The sequence below is a fragment of the Triturus cristatus genome, chromosome 6 (assembly GCF_964204655.1).
Source record: "Triturus cristatus chromosome 6, aTriCri1.1, whole genome shotgun sequence".
In the NCBI taxonomy this organism is placed as follows: Eukaryota; Metazoa; Chordata; class Amphibia; order Caudata; family Salamandridae; genus Triturus; species Triturus cristatus.
In genome coordinates, this window is record NC_140589.1 from 384,659,932 (window position 1) to 384,683,431 (window position 23,500).

A 23,500-nucleotide genomic window follows, 5' to 3' on the forward strand; every position below is an offset into this window, starting at 1 on the left:
TCCATCTACTTCCTCATTACAAAGATAGATGGAACGCTGCGTCCTATCCTAGATCTCAGATTCCTCAACAAATTTATAAAGACTCAAAGGTTCAAGATGACAACCCTGCAAGTGGTAAAACGTCAAATGCAAGAATGGGACTTCATGCCTACTATAGACTTGAAGGATGCCTATTTGCACATCCTCATGAACAACAAACACAAAAAACTATTAAGATTTGTGGTCAACTAGACACTACCAATTCAAAGTGCTAACATTTGGACTAAAGTCAGTACCAAGGGTGTTCACAAAGTGTCTAGCAGCAGTGGCCGCTCACCCAAGAAGGCAAGGAATCCATGTATACCTGGACTTAGAAAACTGGTTTGTAAGGGCAAACTTGTACAGAGTCTGCAAGCAACATAGACAGCAGGTAATAGATAAACTAGTCCAGCTCGGTTTTTCTATACACTGGGAGAAATCTTCCCCAGAGCCAGTACAGGAAAAGGTGTTCTTGGGAGCAAGAATAAATGCAGTATTGGGGATGGTGTTCCCAAACGAAAAACGAACAATAGCCCTACTGAAACACAGGTATACTGGCAGGGGCAAGCTCTGACAGTAAGGACAGTGGGAAAGCTGCTAATGGATGTCTTCATGAATTCACTTAATCCCATTTGCCTACACATGAGACCATTTCAGGAATGGCTTCAAGCACAATGGTCTAGTGGTTGTCACACAAAAAATACAGGAGGAAATAGCATGGTGGAATGGAGCAAACATATCACAAGGGAGACCTTTCACACAACCAACTCCAACAGTGACCTTAATGACTGATGCCTCACAGATGGGATGGGAAGCTCACATGAACAACCTCAAAGTAAGATGAATGTGGACAAAGCAGGTTGCTCTACATCACAACAACATCCTAGAGTTAAAAACAGTGTTCCTAGCCTTAAAAGCCTTTCAGAAAGAGCTATATGGAAAGACCATTCTGATACAAACTGACAACACAACCACTATGTTTTACATAAACAAACCAGGAGGAACACAATCAGTGGCACTTTCAAATCTAGCTCAGCAACTCTGGACGTGGGCAATCCCACGGAGCATGAACATAATAGCAATACGCCTGCCAGGAAAGGACAATGTAGAAGCGAACATGGTGAGCAGACCAGCTTTATCGTCCCACGAGTGGGAACTGAATCAATCTGAACTCAACAAGATCTTTCACAAATGGGGAACTCCAGAAGTCGACCTCTTTGCAACACACCACAATGCAAAATGCCAACACTTCGCATCCAGGCAACCTTGCCATCAGTCCCTGGAGAATGCGCTATATATAGACTGGTCAGGGATATCTGCTTAGACTTTTCTCCTGATACCACTCCACAAGGTGATCAACAAATACAAGATTACCCACAATGGGCGACACAGACCTGGTTCTCGGAGATAATGTAGATATCTCAAGGATCAATTCACAAATTGCCAAAGAGACAATACTTACTAACAATGCAAAAGGGAAAAGTGCTCCACCCAGAACCGGAACCTTGCAGCATGGCTCCTGAGGACATAGAATTTGCAAACCTAAAGCTACCAGAAAGCACAATGGTAGTCTTACGGGAAGCAAGAAAGCCAACCACTAGGAAACGTTACACAGCAAAATGGAAAAGATACTCTCTGTGGTGCCTCAAGGAAGGTCTTTTCCAAAGAAAAGACAGTACTGAACACATCTACTGCACAGTAAACTAACCCACACATCACTGAAAGTTCACTTAGCAGCAATTGTAGCATATACAAGAGGCCACACAGGAAAGAGCTTCTTCACTTCACAAGTGGTCAAAGGTTTTCCTAGAAGGAGCCAAAAGAATCGCGCCACCAAAGAGTGTGCCAGCACCCACATGGAATCTAAATATGGTACTTGCTCAGCTGATGAGAGCACCATTTGAGACACTACACAAGGCAACGCCACAAATGTTCACACTAAAGCCTGCCTTTTTAGTAGCAATAACATCACTACGTAGAGTTAGTGAGTTGCAGGCACTAACATTACAGGAACCCTACTTCCACATTCATAATGACAGGATTGTCGTGAGAACAGATCCACACTTCATGCCAAAGGTAGTATCACAATTACACATAAACCTATCCATATAGATACCAAGTTTCTTCCAGAATCCGAAGACGCAGGTAGAAAGAGCATTGCACACTCTTGACGCTAGAAGAGCAGTCATGTATTACATTGAAAAGACAAAAGATTACAGAAAGACAAAATAACTCTCCTTGGAAAACCAGTAACCAAGCACACAATCGCAAGATTGATAGCACATACCATACAATTGCGCCACAAACAAGCACGAGAAGCATTACACAGAGCTCCAGGGGCTCACTCAGCTAGAAAGAAAGGGGCAACTATCGCCATTCTAGACAATACACCACTTCAAGACATTTGCATGGCAGCAACATGGTCTTCAGTGCACACGTTCACAAAAAACTACTGCGTGGATATCCAAATTAATAAAGAAGCACAAGTAGGATAAAAAGTCTTGCAGCATCTATTCACAAACCAATTCTCATCTTCGACCCAACCACCACAGAACTAACAAACCTCTACAAAATTGATGCACAGCGTGTGAATCCAGAAAAGATCACGCTGCAACACTTATAGGTTTTTATCTGTTGGTGTAGTTTTGCAGCTTGCAGAATTTTCTGGATTTACAAGCGATCTCACCCTCCTCCACCAAAAAAGATGAGAGTGAGGAGAAAGAAAAAGGAATCCGAAGCTGGCGACCAAAGGTGGGAGCTTCCGGAAGAAGCACGACGTCACAACCTGACACCAAATAGTGGTACGTCGACGCCCACTAAGAAAAGAAACAAGCATTGGCATAGCCAATAGGTCTCGCCTTTGGGACCTTATAAGTGTTTAGCCATGCAACCGTTGCATAACTAAATACTTATAAGGTCCCAAAAGCGAGACCTTTTGGCTTGCAGAGCGGCTGCGTGGCCGCAAAAGTGAAAGTACTCGCGGTAAAGCGCAGCGCGCGCGCCCGCGCACATGCACTGTAGCTCTAGGCTGGCCTGGTAGCACTTTTTGGAGCCCTCTCAATAAGTCTCGCCAGACCAGCGCATGCGCTGGGTCAGGCGAGACCTAAAAAGGGAAATACAACAATTGCGGACCAAACCACTAGATGGCGGAATAATGCTCAGCATGTGACTCCAGAAAGTTCTTCAGGCTGCAAAACTATACTGACAGGTAAGAAACTATAGGTTTTCAGTGCGGACCATACAGTGAGCTAGCTAACGAGCAAATGAGTTCTGCATCTGGCTAATGAGTGTACCAAGCATGTGACAATGAAGGTTGTTCTGTTGAGAGAGGCTACAGGGCATGGTAGAGTATCAAGGAAGCAACTGTGCCACTGAGGGCATATCTTGGCAAGCTCTGCCTACTAGGATGAGTGAGAGAAGCAAGCACTGATGGATATTCACAATGGTGCACTGGGACAGGAGCCATAGTGGATCTGGTGGATCAGGTCACTTTGCATCAGAAGGCAGATATCATAATGAAAGACTGACACTATAAGAGAGATCTGGCAGATGGCATTGCTTTGCATCAAAGGGCAACCATCCAAATAAAAGAATGAAAAGCGACTAAGGATTAACACTTAGGGATTTGCTACATGCTAATATGCTAAAGGTACTTTCTGAAGATCTCATTGGCCGTCTATGAGGGGAGGTATGTATGTTGGAAATCTGTATCTCGAATCTTTTAAAAAGTTCATAGACAAAGAAAAAACTTTGGAACCAATGTTCCAAGTGACCAACACTTTCACCACAAAATTGAGGATTAACAATGAAATGTGGCAGTTGCTGTCCTGTTGCTCTTGTGAACCTGAATTTGAAAATGTTTACTAATGTCGGAATTGCATTCATCAAGTGATGCACTCCGATGAAATTGGAATTATAGCTCAAAGCTGTTCAACACGTTATCACAGCTGCATCATGCAACCACAACACACATGAACTGCCCCTATCTATTTTGGATGTATATTATAATCATTTGAGTGTTGATTCCCTATTTTGTTTTTCATTTGGATGGCAGCCATATGTACCTTGCCTCAGGCAAAGGTGAATTCTGGTCAACAAGTCTATAAAATGTTTTTGCAGACAAGGGGAGGATGCATGAAAACCTCCTGCACTCTTTATTAACCATCATTGCCAAGTTCATAATTGCCAAGTTGGTAACTGGCCTGCCATATTAGGGATAATGAAGCCACCACTGGGGAATCTATGGACAGCACAAGGTATACATATCTGCTATAAATAGATGGCATTGTGTGTATGGCAGAATCCAAATAAAGAGATCCCATAAATTATAAACTAACTGGTCACAATTTAAAAAAACACTGTCTATGAAATATGAGTAAAAAAGAATCCCCCCCCCCCATGTAAGGGGGAGTTCTTTGATCTTGTGATCCTAGTGACAATCCAAGTATCTTGCATTCCTTATCATTTGGCTTCAGCCACTGCAAATGATAAAGGGAAACTTACTTTGAATGCTTGTGTGACGAGTCATGACATGAGACATTGTGTTTTGATAGTGACAGCTTGTATTCTCTCACTAGATAGGTAGGCATTAACGTGCCTTACGTGTACTTATATTTGTGTTGAAATATTGCTTGACTATCACAACTTTGGGGAAAATCTTTTCAAAATGGTCCCCCTACCCAAGAAAAAACTACTTGTCGTAATACTCCTGACACAAGCATTTAATTATTTCTGAAATGTGGAACCACTCTTAACAAACTTCCTGTAAAAAATTGCAAACCAAACAATATGACCGTCGTACACAAAAGAGATTAAAGTGTAGTTGTGGATATTTGGAAGTTCCAAATGTAAAATCTCTGTATGTGGGCCTCAAGGTTTGTACTATTTTCCACAATGGAAGTAGCTGCAACAGAGAGGCTGATATCATTCTTGTAGTAAAAATTCAGTCTGTAACCTATAATGACACTAGATTGGTTCAAGCATGCTCTGATACTGTGGTTACCTAAGATGAAACTGGAAAATTTGAAAGAGTTCTGCGAAGCAATTAGTAAGAAAGTGGATTATGAATTAGGGTGATGCTAACACAAGTAATATAGTCGCTAACCTTTTAGGTCTAAGCAGAGGTTCAGTAATTTAACCCCAGGCTTAACCCATTGCAGTTATGAGACAGAGCAAACAGACTTAAGTCAGAGAAAATGTCTGAAGCATTTAGTAGTCCCAAAACAAGTAAATTGTCAAGAGCACCACATAATAAAAATCCCATTCCTTACTTAAAAAAATAGAGAAAAACATAATAAAATTATACAAAACAATAAAAATCACTGGAAAAAAGGATACGATTTGTGATAAAAAGTCCCAGGAAAAATTAAAGCCCTCAAAATACTTTTGTGTGGGTTGGACTCTTGTTACCCTGACAGGATGACCCATCTGGGAAGTACCCAGGAACTTCACTATCTTCAAAGAGGTCTGCCCTATCACAGGCAGATATAGCTCACACTTGGGCCTGTCCACTCTATTGTCTTGGTTACCAGCCAGACACCAGGCCCAGTGAGAGAGGAGCTGCCCCCAGAACAGGTGTTAGGTGACCACAGGGGAGGCCTTGCACTTTTTCTTGACCACACTTCTAGGGAAACAAAAGTCTCTGCCATTTTGGTTTTAGGTAGAGGGGGACACTGTATAATTGTTTGCAAAAGGGCCCACAGGAGCTGCTACAAAAGTGGGAACATTTTCCCTATTGTTCAGGGAGGGGCCAGGCATAGCCCTCACCCACAGGCGTGCGCCAGGCATAAAAGTGGCACCACTGGCCACCATCTTTAGAATACTTCTAGACCTGTAATAGGCAGAAGAAGGACTACACCTGCTTTTGTGACCTGTGAGGAGAACCCAAAGGGCTGGACCTGCTCCCTCTTGGACCCAGGACTGGGAAGCAGACTCCAAGGATCAGTTAATTAGCCTCATATGTTAAGCTACAGGGACACAAAAGCTGCAAGAAGTACACTTTCTTAAAGAGAGCCCAGCTTACCATTTACACCTGGACCTGCCCTGGACCCTGCTGTTGGCTTCTGTCCAGGAAATCCTGACCCTGAAGCGCTGTCCCTGAGGTCCTGGAACACTAGGGTTCTCTTCCCTCCTAACCGTAAAACCTGGGACTCCAAAACATTTTCAAGGATTTTGGCCTGGAGAAGCTACAGAAGACCGAGACCAACTTGCCAAGCCAATCTGTCAAGGGCACATAGCTATGGGACTGACTTTGTAACAACTCCCGCTATGTTCTTCTGTGCAGCAGCAAATCCGATTCAGTGGGCATGATGCTGACCAGCATGCAACAACGTCGAACCCTTTCCCGCTACAACCTGCAGCATCGCCCCACTGAAGGAATCTAACTTAAGGGAAAGTCCGACGGTAGGAATCATCACTGGACGCGGCACTGAGCAGCATTCGACTGACGTCGATGGCTTCCTGTGCATGAACCCCAGGCTTGGAACTTTTCACACCTTCATCAATTGCTTTGTCAAGACCTTGTCCTTTGCCAAGCAGCACAACATGTGCTGCAGTCCACTACTGACATTTAACTTATAGGGCCGGGGTACACATTTTACCATATGCTAGTGACCTATAGGTAAGTTAAGTGTGTCAATCTGGAGTATATCCAATTTAGACACGTTTTTAGGGGTCAAAGCAAATCCACTGGAGCAACATCAGTCCCAAATAAATAAAGGTGATTGTGCCAAAAAGAGGCAATTTCTTAAAAGGGTCAATAGAAAATACTGTTTGCGTGTGACCGGACCCTAGGTTCAGTTTCAGGCGTACCACGATGATAAACAGGTGTGATATACTAAGCAGGTTTGTCCCCAGTCAATGATTCTACCTTCTGACTTAGATTCTGAAATGGGAGTCAAAATCCTCCAGCGATTGCAGGCTGAAGTTCTTCTCGTAGCTGGATAGCCACTGAATGAGGTCCCACTGAGGCCCTTGGTTTTGGTGGGAGGAGCTCAGAATAGGAGAAATTCACATTTTGTATCCAGGAAGTCCTCTCGTCAGCTGGATACTTTTGGCCTAGTCAAGATTTCTACCTTCAGACTTGTGGCTTGATTTCGATCTTGGCGGACCGGTTACTCCGTCACAACGGTGATAGTATCCCATTCACCGAAATATAAATCCCATTGGATATAATGGAATTTAATATTTCAGTGGACGAGATATCCGTCACCTCTGTGATGGAGTAACCCATCCGGCAAGATCTAAATCGGGCCCTAAGGGCCGGATTTAGATTTCGGCAGATGGGTTACTACAATGCAATGGTAATGGATATCCCGTCCGCTGAAATAATAAATCCCATAATATCCTATGTGATTTATATTTTGGCGGCCGGCATATCCAGTACTGTTGTGATGGAGTAACCCGTCTGCCAAAATCTATATGAGGCCCTTAGGTTTTTTTGGGAGCTCAGATTCCTCTATTGGGGTAAAGTAGCAGGCTGTTTCCAGGAAACTTGCACTGAAGTTGGATGGGCTTGCTGAACTGGATTTTCAGGAGGCAAAAATCTCTGAGCAGAACCACCCTGTTTTCTTTGCTCAGCTGGGTTGCACCTTGGATGAGGTGACTTTGGTAGGTAGTCCTACTCCTCCAGAAGTCTGGAAGGTTAAAGTTCTTTCAGTCTGAGTTTTTCATACATTTCTGAATGTGTTACTGGATACCACTAAGGCTTCAAGGACCTCAGGGACAGCACTTGGGAATCGGGGTTCACTTAAGAAAAGACCATGAGCAGGGTCCAGTCCTCTTACTGTTGCAGCTTGTCACTGCAGGAAAAAATACCTCTTACAGCTTTTGTAGTCCCTTTAGCCTTGGAAGAGGTCAGCCAACTTACCTGTGGAGTCCAGATATTTGTCCCTTTTACAAGAGGGAGCAGCTCCAGTCCTTCAGGTCTTCTCACAGGTCTCAAACAGCAGTAGTCCTTCTTCTGTTATTCCACAGACCCAGAAAGTGTTCTGAGTAGCTGGTGCTGAGGTCCATCTTTGTACAGGTCAGTAGCCAGTGAGTGGGGGTGATTCCTGGACATTCCCTAACCAATGGGGAAAAGGTCCCAGGGTCAGCCCTACCCACCTTTGTACCATATCCTGTGTGTTGTAATGTAGACGGGCCTGGACTACACTATTCCAGGGGGAATCCAGGATGGGTGTAGGCCTTCTGCCCTTGGAGGTAACTTATGTGCCAGGCAGTGGTGTGTTTAGGGAAATGCTACACACCCTAAACTGTTTGCGGGACTTGCACATCCTCCCACTGGCCTGGTTCCCAACTGACTAACTTGGGTCTGTAAATCAAGAGCTTACCCTTCCTCAGGTCTCGCTTTACTCTAAAGATTGAGTGGGCAGGCTTCATCTTTGTTCCTTTCAAGCTAATGAAGTGCCTCCCCAGTAGCCCTTCCTGAGCTGATATTTATTACACTATATATATACCAAGCCCATTCTTTCACCAGGCCTCAACACCTCATGAAGGCAATGCATTGGTAGGCCTACTGCTGTCTTGCTAATGCAAATTAGCTTTCAGAAGCTTCAGGCAGAGAAAGGATAACTTTATAAAAGTTACTTTTCCTGACATATATTGGTCCCCAACTGGCTGCCCCATCCCAGGTCTCCTTTTACAATAAACTATGAGTGGACAAGCTTCACCTTTGTCACTTTTAAACTAATGAAGTTCCTTAACCACCCCACCAGCCCTTCCTGAGCTGAGATGTATCACACCATACACCCCCAGCCCATCCTGTCACAAGGCCTAAACCATGGTATTTGCTCTTGGAACAATTTGCAATCCTCATTAGGGTCTTAAAGTTGCATGACTGCTGCGGTCAGCCTAATTAATGCAAAGTAGCCTCCAGAAGCTTCAGGCAGGAAAAAGATCAATTTCTAAAAGTTACTTTCCCTAAACATTTACTAAAAATCTACTACCCTCCTTGTATTGGATTTTAATAAATGTTTAAAATAGTGATTGAAACATTTCCTTACCTTGTCCCAAATCAGAGTTAGCAACATTAACATATTTATCTGTACTCTAGTTTTCCTCCTAGGGCAGCCAGAGCTGTTCACGGAGAAAATAGCGTTTGGGGGCTTGTCGCTGTAGAGACCTGGCAATATTCAATTTCTACTTTTCTGACTTTTAAATACCATGCATCCTGCCTTGTAGGCTACAAGGCCTTCCCCCTATAAAAAGGGTTATTTTGACAGGTGGGGCTGCAGGTTTAAAATACAGTCACACTGCTTGAATCCATGTTTTCTTTTATTACACTAGTGAATGGCACAATAAGTGCTGCAGTCCATCGGTGAAATCTCACATTCCACGCACTGGTGTAGTTTCTACACCATACACTGTTGCCATTTGGGAGAGTTAGATGTGCCAACCAGTTTTTACAAGTTTTAGGTATCAAAGCATATACACTGGGGACTGGACAGCAGTGCCCCAGAGTGCAGAGTCTAAAACCTAACAATACAATTTAGAAAAAAAATTTGAGTGACCACGCAAAAGGGGCACTTTCTCACACTATTCACAAATGAAGAGGTGGTAGACTGGTAACAGACTTGAAAACACAGACTGGATAGCAGCAATTCTGCTCCAAACACTCTGGGTTCAAAATAGGAATAGTCCTGATGAAGTCCGGGACCTTTTTTCTACACGAAGGGCTAAAACAAGTTGACACAGTATCAGGGTATTGTGGCAGCAACCCTTCCATTAAATACACCTGACTAATCGTTTTTAACCATACAAGTGGCACCCATGAAAAAGGGAAACAAGGTTGTCCACTAGATATGTTTAATATTTGAAATTCCTGCTAGAACTAAGAAAAATATATAAAGTGCTCCCTGGGATATGGTTGAGCCCACCCTGTGTTTAAGCAACAAGAGTGTGACCCAATGATGAAGCATGACACCAATAGGATGTGTGAGGGGCCCATAATAATAATATTAAAATTGCTCTTGGGGCAAGATGAAAAAGCTATATTCAAGCACTAAAGGAGGGGGTGGTAAGATATCTTGTTGTAAAGTGAATTCTAGCCAGTGGGACATTATCCTGCAGTTCCCAGCAAACTTCCTCTCTTCCCTCTTCACATGCAGGTGTGGATCTTGAAATAAGTACACCAGAAAATAACCGTAGGAATGTGCCCACCTTTTGCCACTGGTACTGATGTTTTTTGACTGATGTGCACTGGGACCCTGCTATCCAGGCCCCAGTACCAGTGCTCTTGCCCTAAAAAAAAGGTAAAATAATTTCATTGTAACACAATTGGCTCACACTTTAGCACCCCTGTAAGTCCCCTAGCATGTGGTACTCCTGGTACTGAGTACTTAAGAGGGTCCCTAAGGGCTGCATCATGTGTTATGCCACCCCAGGGGACCCCATACAAATTGCATGTAGCTGACATTGCAGACTGTGTGTCATGGAGCAAACCATGAGTGAAAACACGACATGGCGCACACGCTGTGTGCTGTGCCAAAGTCACTCCATTTAATATCTCTAAGGCACACCTACAGCAGGCCTTGTAGCCCTAAGGCAGAGACCATTATATTACATGTGAGGACATATCTGCATGAGCAGATGTGCCCCTGTGCTGTCTAGTTGAATTACTAGATGGTACAAGTGAACAGGGAACGCCTCTTAAGTGTATGTACTGGGCACTGGTCATTTCGTATTCCCCAGCTACATGATGGCTTTACTGAAATCTATGGTATTTGGTATTTAACTCCTTGTCTTAATAAATCAGTACTATTGACAGTACTAGATGTATTATGACATGCGCCCAAAGGGCATCTTGAACGCCTTGACACCCCTGCACTTGAGAGCTGACGCTCTGAGGCCAGAAACAATGCCTCCTATAGCAGGGTGGCTAGTGATTTATCATATCAAGGCCAGGGGCTTCAAGGCCCCTGACATCTTTGATGTGCAACCCCAGCTTTCCCCCGAAGTATGGCACTCTGAGGGCCATTTGGCACCAGCACAGGCATGAAATTAGCTATGCAAGTAGGCGTGTTGCACCACCATGCTCATCACACCCCTAAGGTGGTTTACCTGATGTGCTCCACGAAAGAAGGATTCCACAATCTTGTTTTGGATTGAATTTGGTTTGAATTTGGAACTCTGAGACAGGGTTGTGCCCGCTCTCTATAGGAGGTGGTCATGTAGGGAGTGCAGTAATCCCAAGGGTAAGAAGCCCATTGACTGATAATCCTCACTCCCCTTAACACCCCTAAACTGAGTACTTGAGTAGCCCCTTGACAACAGGAACTTTGATTCATCTGCCTGATGAAGAAGTTTGACAAAGAAGGCCAAAGAACATGAGAACAGTGGACCACCATTAACTTTGTCGCAAAACCCTGCCTGACTGCTCCTCTCCCAACAATCACCAACACCGACTCATCCAGAAGTGGAACAGCCTTCCCAGACCCTTGGAGGCCTGCCCAACATTTCCTATACCCAGCATCATCTCCCTTCGGAGTGGTGTAGACACTGTCCTGCACGAGCAGGCACTGACTGCAGCTGCCCGGTACACTGTTCTGCCGACCCCCGGTCCCACTGAGGGAGCAGCACCCCAGCAAGAGGTATATGTGCTCCAGAAGGTCAGATCCATCCCCTTACCAAGTTTGGAGATGCCTGGACCCACAGAAGGCACTCTGCACCAAGTCTTGTTTTTGTTCAGTCGTAGTACCACTGTCGCCCAAACCTATCTGCACATCGAGGGACTCTAAGAGAGTCCAGCTTCACAGCGAGAGAGGCCCTGCTGTGTTTCTTTTCCTTGTTCTTCAGGAACAGCGAGAACCGTGAGAGCCTCTAACTGACCAACCCGCCAGACAAAATACCTCTGCACCCGAGCTCCCCAGCCTGAGCTCATGAAAACTGATGTTGTCTCTGTGGTCCTGAGACCCTCAAGAGCTGAGCCTCCACTTGGGTTCAGTAAGACTGGTCACCCAGTCTCCCCTTGTAGCCTCATTCTTACTGGGACTTTTCCCCATTGACTTTAGCGTGTAGCACTCGAGGCTACCACTGCTGAAAGCACTTCTGCACCCAGACACCCAGGGCAGGTAAACTTGAAATCTTTGTTCTTTCTCAGAGCTTGTCATCTACTTACCGTTAGTCCACAAGAACAGCCCTGTCGTCTGCAAGTTTGTCTGTGCATCGAATGTTTCTCCCATAGGATAACATTAATGCGTTCGAGGCTTATGCCTCAAATATGACCGCTGTCATTTTCTACTGTTTCTACTGTAAAATGTAATGTCTAAAGTACTTACCTGATTCGGATAATCTTGGTGTTAAGTTATCTAAAATTGTGGGGGGGTTTTCTAAATTGGTCTTGAGTTTCTTCTTGAGAGTGTGTTTAATTCATTGACTCCGTGTTCAACAGATCCTTAAAACGACCCTCTGATAAGCCTAAACTGCTCGCCCTCACTAGCATAAAAGAGCATTTGGAATTATTAATTTAAGCCCTAAAAGCCAATAAGGGTCGCCTGGACTTTCTAAATAGCGTACCTCATTTTGGTACCCTACTTAAAAAAACATCTTCCTACAGTAACCAAATGTCTCTTTAAAGCTCTGCATTGACATCTAATGAAAAGAAAATTACAGATTTGTATTCTGTTTTTGTGTGATATGCCTGTATAGCAACACTCACTCTGAAAAAGTATTTTAGTTCTAAGACAAAATACCAACTTGCTTGCAAGTAAACAAAATACTTTAGCCCTTATATCGGAAGTACACAATACTAGATGTTGTTTACAGCAACCACAAATATCTGTTTTGAACTGTTTCCTGATGCTAACCAGAGCAGTCCGCTCATTCAGAAGTGTAGAACTGCATTGTAGAAATCCACTTTTTGTGTCCTAAGCATTACATAAGTGTCCTTGATTTGAGATGATTGAGATTGTTTGCAGCACAAGGTAGCTGTATAGAGTTCAAGAACTCTTGTCACTCGACTGTTTTAAATTTTGTACTTGTAGCATAGAATTGTGAAACTCATTCTCTGCTTTAGTGGAAGTCTGACTAGAATTCGGTTAACCTACCCTTGAGAGTACACCTAAAGTATGTGTTTTTCTGAAATGGACCAAAAGCTCCGAATTTCATTCGATTTTTCGACCTTTGATTTGTACTTTAGAACCCCACCAACTAGTCGGGCTTGAACAAGACGTCTACCACGTGCCCCAGCACAACTCTTAAAAGCTTCTGATCAAAGGCATGTATTCCACATTCCTGTTTCTGTGAGCACCCCACCACTTCTCTGCACCCTCACCAGCAGTTGTATGGGGTTTTCGCCCCCACACCTCTTCTAATCACGTATTGTTTCCTCTAGAGATACCTTTGGCCCATATTCTGTACAAGCCCTTTCCTAATACAAAAGATTGCAATTACGAACCCACTGTTTTTTGTTAAGGGTAATAAAAATGGTTCGACGTTGTGGCTGCAAGATGACATTGGAGTTATGTAAGGCACTGTAATAAGTAAATAAACTCAGGACAGCTACCCTTGCAGATGTTGAATAAAACAGTTCTTAAAGCATTGCTTCCTATCTTTTCCTATTATTGTGTTTATAATAAGTTTCCTAATGGTATTCGCACATAGTGTACTCGAGTGTTCTGGAATTCAGCTAAATGTGAAGTCCATTCTTTAGTCTGGATTCTCATCGCACATCCGGTCATAAAATACATTCTATCCTAAACACATATTCCTCTTGTGACATATAAAATAACTACTGCCAACTAAACCAAACAAACCCGTCTGCAAATGTTATTGCTCCTGATCTAAAACTGCAGTAACTAGAGTTGTGCAAAGTATACTCCGACTTTAATGTCGTCCGTTAGATGGTCAGCATATCTACTAGGGTCGCAAGGCAGGAGCAGTCCTCCGATAGGATGGTGCTAAATCGCACACAGACTCATCAGTCCAGGCCATCTTTTCAGCTAAGGAGATGATAAATTGTGACTTTGCAATAGGTGCCTAAATCATGCATCAGTGTCACCATAATGCTTGATAGTGCACCTACCTGAGTCATAGAGAACAAAAGCAGGCTTGTTTTATATTTTAAATTATTTACAGAGGTTAAAAGTAAACAGTGGGAGGTTGTACATGAGCACAAAAGGCCTTAATTCAACTCCCTCCCCCTTTCAGCCTTCACCTTGGGTTGAGGTTGGTGCAGAGAATTCCAGCGTCCTTCATAACTCACAGGGAATCACTTTTCAAATTGAGTCTATGGAAAATACTAGGGTGTAATGTTAAGTTTACAAAAGACCAGATAGGCGTCTAATTTTCCTTGATTGACTGACCACATGCTCTCGTTGATGAAGGTGTTATTTGAAAGTTAGCTTTATTGTAAATACTGAAAAATACCTCGTTATTTTTAGGCGGTGGTGTTTGAGGATCAAAGGAAGTGGAAGGATGAAAGGGTTATGAGGGCAATGTATCCTATTGAGATATGTTTGAGATTTTTGAGCCCCTTTATTCTAACCATTCTTCCCTAAAGACGATCAGTTACATAAAAATGTCTGATTGTAAACAGAGATAATATCCACATGCATTTCATCCTTTTTGTTTGATGGTTACTGTTTTACCCATGTGCTGTTACATCATTGTCAATTTGTCATAGTTATTTTCCGGAGAGACATTTCAACAGATGTTGTTTTTATAGGCGGCAGTGTCTGGTCTGGAAATGTTTACATTCAGTGTTAACTTTGCAGTGCCATTATTAGGTCGTGGCTACAGACAGCTTAAGCTGTAGGCAAGACCTGGTTCTTTTCATATACATAGAGTGGGTTTTGGGTCAGCCCTTTTTTTTAGAGAATAGATCATATTTTTGTCTCTCTTACTTCCGTGCCCCTGATGTAATGATTTTCTTCCCAATTTTGTCCTGCCCTGGAGCATTTTGGTATTGCAGTTTTCTGACCGGATGAATTGTGTCCTTTTAATTAGTACTCAGAGGGACTCTTATTTTCTATCGATCACTTTATGAAAGTGAATGTGGTTTTGCAGTGTGACTCTTTTTTGGATTCACATGCTGTGCATTATTTTGCCGCCTAGTGGTTGGGTCCAGAATTTGCTTCTTACTGGTCCCTTTTTTTTGCTTCTTGTGGGCGTCTTCATCGATCATTTGATGCTATGTTTCTTCTTGGAGGATCAGGACGCCCCTCTGCGTGGTAGCCATATTCAGGCACTCTTTCCCACCATTGAGTCAAGATGGAAAGTCAGGATCTTGAGAGCCATGAAGGCTTCAAAGATTGAATTAGTCAAGAAAACACCTAAAAAGAACTGAAAAAACAGGGCGTGTGGCAGGTGTTGAGAGAAGCTACAAGCACAGAGAAAAAACAGATTTCAAGTTTTTTTCCAGTGATGACCACCGTGGTTCCTTTCTTTTGCAACCAGCCAGGGCTTGAGACAAGCTTAATGAAATAGCTTATGCTGCCATAGAATAAACATTTTTTGCCATGTGCTCTTCTGTGTGTGTTTCAAATGGTCCTAAAAAATGAAACGACATATACTGCACTCACGTAGACTATTACGAGTACCTGACTTTGGCTTGTGGTGGCTGCTATTTTTTACCGTAAAGAGGCATGTAGTCAGTGTATCATAAATAAAAAAAATCTATTTTGCCACCTTGTGGCGATAGCGTTTAGTGAGCACTACTTAGTTGAATGTAAGCCTGTTTGAAAGTGATGCCTTTATGCTTTTTGTCTGCATTAAGCAACCAAAACTTTGCACTTGCCTCGAGTAGTAGCACATGCACATACGATCAGTGATCGCTCTGGTGGTGCACACTGCATCTCAGATACGCAAAGTCCTTTACCATTATTTCAGTGCTGCTAAAGTCTTTTTTGTAGTCTTGCTTTCTGGTGCAGCTGGGATTCTGAGGTGATAGCAACATTTTAAGGGCAGAAAAAGGGAAGATACCACATAACCAATTATCAAATCTTCTTTCTATGAGTAGTTGTGACTTTGCGAAATTGAAGAGTTAAGCCTACTCACAGAAAGCTCTTCGATATTTGGATCTCACTTTATCTTAATAACACTGGCATTTGTTATCTCTTCATGAACAGTGTCTTGTGTTTTACCATTGAAACATGCAAAAAGCGTAACTTTTTTTATATTGTGAGCCACATTGACTTAATCAATGTGCAGATTTGATTATAAACGTTATTTTAAACGTTGCTTGTAGAAACATAAGTTGAAGATGGCCGCTGTGATGCTTGCGTGGCAGCCCTCTGGGGCCAAACCACACATCGGCCAAGCCAGTAAGTTTCACAAGTGAGACCCATCCGCTTTGCCGATGGTTTCTATAAACAGTCTTTGCAGTTGCACATCTTACCTGGAATGATGTGGCAACTAGGTACAGTCATAGCTAGACGTGAGTGGACAGAATCCACCCAAATAGTTTAAAGCGGGGGCACTTTCCCCTTTAGCCTGACACCGACATAGGCTTGTAGATGTTTGTGGTGTCACCAAATGCCCCATCACCTTGACTACTTGCATGCGCAAACATAGTATGCCACTACATACCCTTACAATATGGTCCCATTACTTTTTTCCTGTTAGCTGAGGATGGCACCAGCAATCAATGATGCTTTCTTTGTTTGATGAACACTAACAGAAAGCAAAAACATTACCACCAAATCATTAGCTCATAGAATAAAATGCAGCTAGGACATTATTTTCCAATGAAAACAGCAGTTTCTAAATGTACCTAACACAATCCACATATCTGATTAAACGTGTTGTCTTCTTAAGTCATTTCATACCCCCGTTTTAAGCTTAATTACCTCTTTATAGGTGGAAAACATACACATAATTTACAAAAACTGTACGGTTACATTTTTTTTTTTTTTTTTTTTTTTTAAAGAAACCTTTATTTGACTTCAAGGAGTTGCAAACATGGGCCTACAACCCCTTGGGCCGGCCGCTAATTAGCATGAGACGTATCATTTCACCGTTATACAGATTGGTCAATCCGAGGATCCCGTCAGTCCATCAGCACTCCCAGTGAAGGCAGAAGCAGTAGTTGAGTGACAATATTAAATACGGTTTCAGTTTTCAATTTAAAACTAATAAACATTACACACAAACAAGGCAATAGACATTGTGAATATCAGGACGCGCTCCCCGGGGTAGGAAATCAATGACCTGCGGCAGAGAAGGGAGGGGGGCCCGGGAACAGAGGAAAAATCAAACTGTAACTTACTCATAACCTAACAGACGAGGAATATTCAGCTAGGGAGACAAAGGGACATCCAATACAATAGCTAGAGGAGGGGCACAGATGTCTCCGCGATAAGAGTTCCACGGACCCCACACCCCAGTCCATTTCCTAGGCTTGCCTCTCGCTACATACACCGTCTTTTCTCTAAACATGCACCAATCCATATTCTCCTTCCACACCGAGACCGTGGGCGGCCTCTGGGAACCCCATAACTGTGCGATGTTGCGTTTAGCCACCATATTTCCCAAAGTCGCCCACTGCGTCTGTGCCACATTATAATCGTTTGGCTCCCACACGTTCAGCAGACATCTCCTAGCTTCTGGAAGCAGAGCAACATGAGTGACCTCTTCCATTACAGCATGCACCCGACGCCAAAAGCGAGCCACCTCAGGGCATTCCCATATAACGTGAAGGAAAGTACCCAGCGAACCACAGCCACGCTTACACATCCCATCCACGGAGAAACCCATGCGCATCAGGCGGGGACCAGTGACATACACTCTATGGAGTATCTTTAGTTGCACGAACCGAAGGCGGTCCGGAATTGCCACCACCCTCGGGGAGGCTATTGCCGAGACCCAGTCCTCATCATCTAATTCCAAACCGTCAGCCACCCAGATCTCCCTCAAGGGGGTCAACAGGTCTGCCCGGTCGTTGATAAGCTTTTTATAGATCAAGGAGATTGTGCTGTCAGGCACGTAGCCATCGAGCACCCTGTCCTCCAGTGGGGAATTTTCAGAGATAGCAGTAGCATCAGGGAAAACCGAGCACAACGCATGACGGACCTTAGCATACCGGAAGTACTCCCTATCGTTCAGCTTATATTCCGCTTTCAGCATTTCAAACGTTTTAAACTCCCCTTACATATGCCAATCATATCCCATTTCTCAAATCCTTTAGTTTTCCACAAACAATCCAGCCTTTCTGAAGCATACAATGGAGTCGCTCGAGTCAGGCGGTCCTTCCAACCCATCGCAGCATTAGCAGCATGCCACACACGTACCGCTATCTTTGTTGGGCCTGTCAACTGCACACCAGGAGACTTCGAATAGAGTGCTCTATTATAATCCCCCCCAGGCAATAGCATTTTGTCCATCTCGAACGCCGGGTTCAGGGCCGGTCCGTATATCTCGTGGTTCACCGCCGCCAATTGGGACGCCCAATAGTATCGCTTGATATCGGGGAGTGCAATACCCCCATCATACCAAGGGAGTGTCAATTTTGTGAGAGCGATTCGCGATCGCCCGTCCCAAAACAACCGCCTCTGCAAGCTCTCCACCTCACGGAAATAGCGGGCCGGTATGACGTCGAGTGTATTTTGCAGTGCATACAGGAATCGTGGTAGCGACATCATTTTAAACAACGCCGCGCGTCCGAGCGGCGAAAGCGGGGGCCGTCGCCACCCCGAGACGTCGGCCCTCAGTCGTTGGAGTGGGGGGAGTAAGTTCCGCTCAAAACGGGCCACAGGGTCTAAGGTTATGAATACTCCCAGGTATTTAAACCCTGACTGCGAAATCTGGATAGGGCAGCCACGCGGAAGGAGAGGAGCATCCCCAGAGAGAACATAGACGCATGACTTGGCCCAGTTAATGACCAAGCCGGAGTTGCGACCAAATGAGTTCAGAACATCAACTAGTACAATCAAAGACTGCCGGGGAGATGTGAGGTACAGGAGAATGTCGTCCGCATAAAGAGAGATGCGGTCCTCAAATTCAGGCGTCCACCTAATGCCGCGCAATGATCGCTCCCATCGTAACAAGGCAGCCAGAGGTTCCAAGGCAAGTGCGAAGAGGAGGGGCGACAACGGACAACCCTGCCGCGTGCCTCTTCCCCACCCGAAGGATGCCGACACTTTGCCATTCACCACTACCTGAGCCAACGGTTCCTCATACAGCAACTTCACCCAACCGATAAAACCGGGGCAAAAACCAAATTTCGCGAGCGCTGCCCAAAGATACGGCCATTCTAGGGTTATCAAACGCCATTGTGGCATCCAAGGACGCTAAAACGGCCGGGTCACGTATGTACGCCGCTCTGGCGAGCACTCCATGAAGACGCCTCAGGTTCAGAGCCGTATTACGGTGAGGCATGAAACCGGACTGGTCCGGATGGATCAAGTCGGCAACGACCCTAACCAGATGATTAGCTAAAACCTTAGCCAGAATTTTAGGCTCAGCATTTAACAATGAGATGGGCCTGTAAGAAATACACCGATCCCGCGGCTTCCCCTCCTTGTGAATCACGACTATTTTAGCGAGACGCTGATCATAGGGGAGGGAGCCCACGTCACGTGCCTCAAGAAACATGTCGCAGAGATGAGGCGCCATCTTGTCCGGGTGCAGTTTATACAGTTCGATGGGAAGGCCATTGGGACCCATGGCCTTGCCAGAAGCGACCGAGCGAATAGCCAAAGCAATCTCATCAGGCGACAACGTCGCATCCATCAGTACCCTATCCGCTTCTGACAAAGACGGCAACGCTATATCTCTCAGCAACAGATGAGTCATCCTCAAGGCCATCCGAGACTGGAGAATATACTTCGCGGAAATAAGTCGCGAAACATTCAACAATTTCCACAGGGTCAGTCACACGCACGCCATCCGCTCTCTCAATAACCGGCACCACTCGACTCGCTCTCTCCTTCTTGTCCAACCATGCAATTAATTTTCCAGCCTTATCCCTACGGTTACATTTTTATGCTATTTTACAAATGCTTACCTGTAGTCCGTAGGCCTATTAGAGTGCTGATTAAAAAAATACAAATTACCACAATCCTATGCACCAATATATATTTTTTTTATGCATCCCAAATAATTGCCTTTTTCTTTGTATGTCGTTCCTGATTTTAACTTGTTTATTTCAAAATATGAATGGCTTTAAGAGAGCGTAGCGTACAGAAGAAAGCAACTACATGCAAATAATTATTGGTTGTGCACCAATAGTAACAGTTAGCCAAAACTGCCCGGCCAAATACATTCTTAATGGAAACAAAAGCAAACAAAATCTGCCTCATTCTACTTGCACCTCATAAGTGAGATGCCGCTTTGATCCATTGGCAGAGTAAGAGTTTTATGCAAAACGTTAGACTCAAAATTATTAGTGAATGAAAGCAAAAACTCCGGCCTGTCCCTAGACATGAAAATTGCTTCCAGCGCGTTTTCTTTTTGCTTTTTACTTTCAGCAAGCTATTTGTCACATCTTGTTCTTTTTCACTGTCTATATGGGTTTGTTGTTTACCGATTTGACAAGTCCATTTGGTTTCCTTTGGAATTACATGTTGGAGCTGCTAGAACAGGCTTAGTTAATTAAGAGAGAGCCAATTGTAGGAAACTCTTGCATGTATATCCACTAAAAGGAACACCAACAAAGCTTTTTGTGTGCTCGTACAGTTGTTTCATTAATGAACATCACTCTCAATTATTGCGTAGTACTTCAATTAACACCCAATCAGGTCAAAACTGAGGCATTCTATTATTTCACATTCTGATTGGTTGCCTGTTTTTCATGTACTTTATTTTTGTTCTTTTAATTTTTTTTTTTAAAGTGATGAAAGTGTAATCTGAGGTTTTAGCACACAAATTATTAGGCTGTACTGTTGCAATTTCTTTTTATTTTTAAGAACAGCCTAGTAAGGTACCCATGTTCACTGTACGCTCTGTGTGTCATGACAAAAGATGGCTTAACACTATTTAGTTAAAGTAATATGCTTCCACAATGATTTGATTTCCTATTAGTGCAACATTGTAAAACCCTTGAAGCATGTTCTCTTTGCAAGTGAATAACACTCACACAGGCAAGCACGCCCTTTGTAAATGTCATTTTTGTTGTTAGATGTATGATACAAAATTGTAGCATTGTGAGAATTGCTAATATCTAACCTGCATGTCTTATCGTTTTCCTGAAAATGTCTCCATCCTTAGCTGTACCACAGTTTACAGTTACCCCTCAAGATGCAACGGTGACTGAGGGACACACAGTGGACTTCCATTGTGAGGCTCAGGGCTATCCACAGCCAGTGATTGCCTGGAGCAAGGGAGGTGAGTGATGGTTCCATTTATGGTAATTGCCTCTGCCTTTCCATGCTGTCTTTCAGCCCCTTTTTGTCCATCAGCACTAATAGTGATGTTTCAACCCCTTTGCTCTAACTGGTAGAGAATCAAGTTTTTGTGTGAGCTGTATGAAAGAGAATTGAAGATCTCATGAATTGCTTGTAGCTATAATGCAGAAATAGACATTTCTGCTGGCAAATTAAGTCCTTCATTAATTGATGTGTAGATTTTTTTTAACTTAACTTCCACTATCTTAGTGCAGTTTTTTTGTTATTTGTATGAATATATATTTCTGAACGTCTTTTAGAAGGGATCTTCTACAAAACATTGCAGTACACCTAAACATTTATTCTAATCATTTTATTTGCCACCTATTGTAGGAGTTTATGGTAACGATTGCTTTATCTTTGAGGGTTATAGGATCACAATACTTCAATGCATTCAAACAAGTTTTGTCTTTGCACTTGTATAACAACAACTAGCAATAATCAACCTGTATCAATGGGTACCTCCTCATTTGATAATTATTTCCAGTGTAAATAAGACCTGCAACCTGATAGTGAAATGCCTCTTAAGTTAATCTATGAGACATCCTTAGCATTCGAAATGGCATCTGGATTTTGACGAAAACCTATTGCACATGAGTAAACACTGACTTTATTGTTGTTTTAACTCATCTCTGTCTTTAGGGAGTCAGCTTTCTGTTGACAGAAGGCACCTAGTCCTGTCATCAGGGACTCTGAGGATTTCCAGAGTTGCTCTGCATGATGAAGGCCAATATGAATGTCAAGCTGTCAATATTGTCGGATCCCAGAGAGTTGCTGTGCATCTGACTGTACAGGCAAGAGGTAAAACTAAGCATTTTTTGCAATTTCCTTTCCTCAAAATGTTATGTTTTTTGGAATAATTTGTTTTGTTTCGGACACTTTACTTTTTGGGACTTGGTATCTGCAACTGAAAAAATATTTTGTAGTTTATTGCTCTGAAAGCATTTTAGGATTCATCTGATGTTTTTCAATATATATATCACTTGTATGTCATGGTATAGTGAAATAATGAAAAACAATGTATATTTAAAGTTTCTATATAGTTCCAGTGTTGCATATTGGCCATATGCAATGACAAGATGTTAATTACCATGTTGTCCTGTTACCATGTGCAACAGGATAGGTTAGCGTACTCTGGGTCATGGCTTGGACTAAAGATGTGCCAACCATTGGAGGTAGTTTGTGGCAGTTTATTAAGTTTTTAGTAAAACTGGTTTGAGGGGAGCTTCAGAGGTTCTATATAAACGGTTCAGTTTGACTTGCAACACTCTTGATTCTTGCGGCTTGGTCATTGGGGTCTTTGAACCTAGTCATTTGATTGAATCAACTATCCCTACAATAATTTGCTTTGCACCCCCAGAAAAACAATTGAGCAGACGACCCAGAGTACACTGAACTAGAGAATTGTTTTGCTCATTAAGCTGTGAAAGAATGCAGCTGCTTCTGCTCCTCGCGCACAGGATCTGTCTCCCTTTGCCTTCAATGCCCTTTTGTTGCTCATTCGCTAAATGTTACCCAAAATACTTTCTGCAGATGTGCAAAATAGAATCTCAATCAGCTTCTCAGTGGCCTCATTTCCTTCCTTCTATTAAACCTTCACAGTTCCCTTTATTGTCTGAGCTAGAAAATACAATTCCAGATGTGCATTAACTGTAAAGTACATTTCTTCCTTTTCCAGAAGCACAAACCATTATATTTTAATTTGTAAATTCAGTATTGCTTCAGAAAGTTGTTCAAAGTCCAAAATTCTAGTTTTGATAATTTTTGTAGATATTCTTGATGTGCATATGCTCATTGTTTGACTATTCTACTTGGAACTCAATCTGATAAGGAGCAATGTATGTGCCACATTCCGTCCTCATAGAATGTTTTGTCAGCATCTATTTCTGCCAGATATTTCACATAGATTAGGTCATGCAGACTAGGTCATTACAGTGCAGGCCAGCGATTTTGACAGTACAAAAGTTTTATGAGTCCTCGAGCTAATGAGTGGCTTCCACCGTCAGTGATATATCTTGCTCTTGATTGTTTGTGTTTATTTGGCCCGCTTTCTACAGATACCAGCCAAGCAAAACTTGGACTATTAAGGATTTGAAACTAACATTTTGTATTAGTATCATTTGTTAACTAGACTATACATTGGTAATAGTTCAATAAGCCCTGCC

General features: G+C 43.2%; 1 protein-coding gene across 2 annotated transcripts in view; it reads left to right on the forward strand.

Annotated features, from left to right (window-relative positions):
• Positions 1-23,500, forward strand: part of PXDN (peroxidasin) — a 565,162-nt gene that overhangs the window by 327,042 nt on the left and 214,620 nt on the right. For both annotated transcript variants that reach the window (XM_085610787.1, XM_085610786.1), the window contains 2 exons: positions 21,160-21,276; positions 21,978-22,136. In XM_085610787.1, coding sequence (XP_085466913.1) covers positions 21,160-21,276; positions 21,978-22,136 — 276 coding nt within the window. The remainder of the gene's footprint in view (positions 1-21,159; positions 21,277-21,977; positions 22,137-23,500) is intronic.